Source organism: Temnothorax curvispinosus, unplaced genomic scaffold, assembly GCF_003070985.1.
Source record: "Temnothorax curvispinosus isolate PA1 unplaced genomic scaffold, ASM307098v1 QBEX01003961.1, whole genome shotgun sequence".
Lineage (NCBI taxonomy): Eukaryota > Metazoa > Arthropoda > Insecta > Hymenoptera > Formicidae > Temnothorax > Temnothorax curvispinosus.
Genome location: NW_020213741.1, coordinates 1 through 3,077, shown reverse-complemented (window position 1 = coordinate 3,077; position 3,077 = coordinate 1). Strand labels below are relative to the sequence as shown.

General features: G+C 43.9%; 1 protein-coding gene across 1 annotated transcript; it reads left to right on the top strand.

The window, feature by feature from the left end:
* The first annotated feature begins 32 nt into the window (after positions 1-32).
* On the top strand, positions 33-1,961 carry LOC112453047. Its single transcript, XM_025013590.1, has one exon. The coding sequence runs from the start codon at positions 33-35 to the stop codon at positions 1,959-1,961; it is 1,929 nt and encodes a 642-aa protein (XP_024869358.1).
* The last annotated feature ends 1,116 nt before the right edge of the window (positions 1,962-3,077 follow it).

Genomic DNA, 3,077 nt, shown 5'->3' with positions numbered 1-3,077 from the left:
CTGCATGTGCATTGACGGGTGACATAGAAAAGATGTATCGTCAAATACGGCTTGACCCAACTCAAACGTCATTGCATAGAGTAGTGTGGAGGGAAGATCCATCGCATAATATCAAGATTGGCGAGTTACTTACTTTAACTTATGGGACAGCCTCAGCATCAGCCATAGCTACCGAATCCTTGGAGCAGTTGGCAAAATCCAAAATGGATAAATATCCTAAGGGAGCTATAGCAGTACTCAAAGGCTTTTACATGGACGATTTTGTTTACGGAGAAGACGACGAAGAAGAAGTATTGAAGATTCATAGGCAAGTAACGGCCTTACTTGCTGAAGGAGGTTTCAGAATTCGCAAATGGGCATCCAACAGCAGCGGCGTTCTAAAAGAGATATCACAATCGTCATCAAAGGATTACTTACTAGAGTTAGATAAGGATGGAGCTGCTAAAACATTAGGTGTCGTCTGGAATCCAAGCAAGGATGTTTTTCTATACAGAATATCAATTAAAGCGTCTGCTACACAATCACACACGAAGAGATCCATCCTATCGCAAATCGCACAAATATTCGACCCATTAGGATTGTTGGGTCCAGTTATAATTACTGCAAAGATATTGATGCAGCGTCTTTGGAAGATGAAAATCGACTGGAACGAAACGTTACCCAGGCAGATTCGTACGGAGTGGTCTACCTACATCCACGAGCTACAGGACCTAGAGAAAATCAGCATACCACGGAAGATCGTTCGGAGTGGACAAGGCGTTCGTAAAGAAATCCACGGATTCTGTGACGCAAGCGAACACGCTTATGGTGCTTGTGTATACATGCGCAGCATCGGAACGGACGGAGTAGCGGAAGTACATTTAATATGTGCCAAATCTAGAGTTGCACCCCTTAAAGTACTGTCCACACCAAGACTGGAACTTCAAGGTGCCGAGTTATTATCTGAGCTTATGGAAAAGGTTGCAAACGCCCTGGAAGGGAAAATCGAGGAGAAATTTTACTGGACAGACGCAAAAATAGTGCTGTATTGGATTCAGGCCAGCAACAAGAAGCTACCAGTCTTCGTGGCTCACAGAGTAGGCAGTATTCAAGAAAGAACAGCTGTTGATAATTGGAGACATGTCGGAAGTAAAGAGAACCCGGCAGATTTGATTTCACGTGGCATCAGCGCCAAGGAATTAATGCATTCGCAACTCTGGTGGGAAGGACCGCAATGGTTACGGTGTAATGACCTGCCGGAAAGCCAGCAAAAAGTGACGGAATACGATGAAAGTCAGCTTGCGAAAAACGACAGAGCAAGAGTAGTTACAGTAGCTAGCTGTCAGGAAACAAGTCCGTTCTACAAATTTTCTACGTTCACTAAGGTTATACGGATAGCAGCCACATGTTTACGATTTGTTCATAATTGCAAACGGCAAAAACATTACGGACCATTGACAGTCGACGAGTTGGAAGAAGCAACTAAATGTCTAATACGCAGAGAGCAGGCAATAACGTTTTCCAAGGACATACAAGATTTAACGAGGCAAGGAACTGTATCCAATCAAAGCAGCCTAAAGCATTTGACGCCTTTTATCGACGAAGAAAACTTAATTCGAGTAGGTGGCAGACTACAACACGCGAACTTACGGTCGGACGTCAAGCATCCTTGGTTATTGCTCCAGCGTTCAAAAGTCACGGAGCTCATCATCGAGCACGAACATCGAAAACTCATGCATGCTGGTTCGGAGGCCACTTTAGCTGCGATGCGACTCAGGTATTGGTCCCCCAAGGCGCGCGGTACCATCAGAAGAGTACTTCGGAGATGTATAAGATGCTTTAAGGCTAAGCCGAAATTTTCGGAACAATTGATGGGAGATCTACCTACTCATCGTGTAATACAGTCAAGACCATTCAGTCATACTGGTGTAGATTTTTGCGGACCAATATATGTTCGTGAGGGTTCGCGAAAAAATGCCTAAAGCGTCAAGGCGTATGTGGCCGTATTTGTGTGTATGGCTACAAAAGCTGTTCACTTGGAGGTGGTGTCAAGCATGACCACCGACGCCTTCTTAAGCGCCTTCAAAAGATTCATTGCGAGAAGAGGCAAACCTTCAGATGTATTCTCTGATAACGGCACCAATTTCGTTGGAGCAAACCGCGAATTGGAAGAACTTAGAGACATATTCACCAAAGAAGAGCACCAGCATAAGATCACAGAAGTCGCTGCTTCAGACCAAATTAAGTGGCACTTTATTCCACCTCGGGCCCCTCATTTCGGCGGACTGTGGGAGGCAACTGTAAAGGCATTCAAGAGACATTTCTACAAAGTAGCAGCCGATACGAAATTGACATTCGAGGAAGCATCTACTCTCGTGATACAGATAGAAGCAATTCTTAATTCGAGACCTCTGATAACTGTATCATCTGACCCTAATGATCTTAGTTATGTTTCAGCGGGGCATTTTCTCATAGGCGACACAATAACGTCTTATCCAGAGCCTGATGTAACTCAATTAAAAGTTAACCGCCTATCACGTTGGCAGCATCTGGAGCAAATGAGGCAGCATTTCTGGAGACGATGGTCCAATGAGTACTTACTCCAGCTTCAAAATCGAACAAAGTGGTGTTCGAATCGTGGCCCAGCGCTCAAGGTTGGTCAACTGGTCATTTGTCGAGAGGATGGTTTACCGCCATTGAAGTGGGTTCTTGGGCGAGTCCAAGAAACATGCCCAGGGGCTGATGGAGTGGTGCGCACGGCTGTTATTAAGACATCAACAGGATCTTTCAAACGCCCAGCAGCTAAATTGGCAATACTGCCATTGGAAGAAGATTTGGACAACACGACAGACTGAACATTGTATCATTCTGAAGAAGATTGTTAAAATCAAGCTGTATAGTATTTACGAAGATTGTAAAATTAGCTGTAAGTTATTTTGTTTTGCGAGTTTCGAGTAGGATTTTATATTTTCACGAATCACTAATGAATAATACAAGTTATCTTATTTTAGTTTATGTTTTGATAGTCCAAGCCTATCAAGGCGCGCGGTATGTTACGGGAGTTAATATTCAAGCGTTCCGAATTAGATATTTCTCGG

What these genes read in the sequence shown, in the direction of transcription:
- LOC112453047 (XM_025013590.1), top strand. Translation starts at nt 33, where the DNA reads ATGTATCGTCAAATACGGCTTGACCCAACTCAAACGTCATTGCATAGA.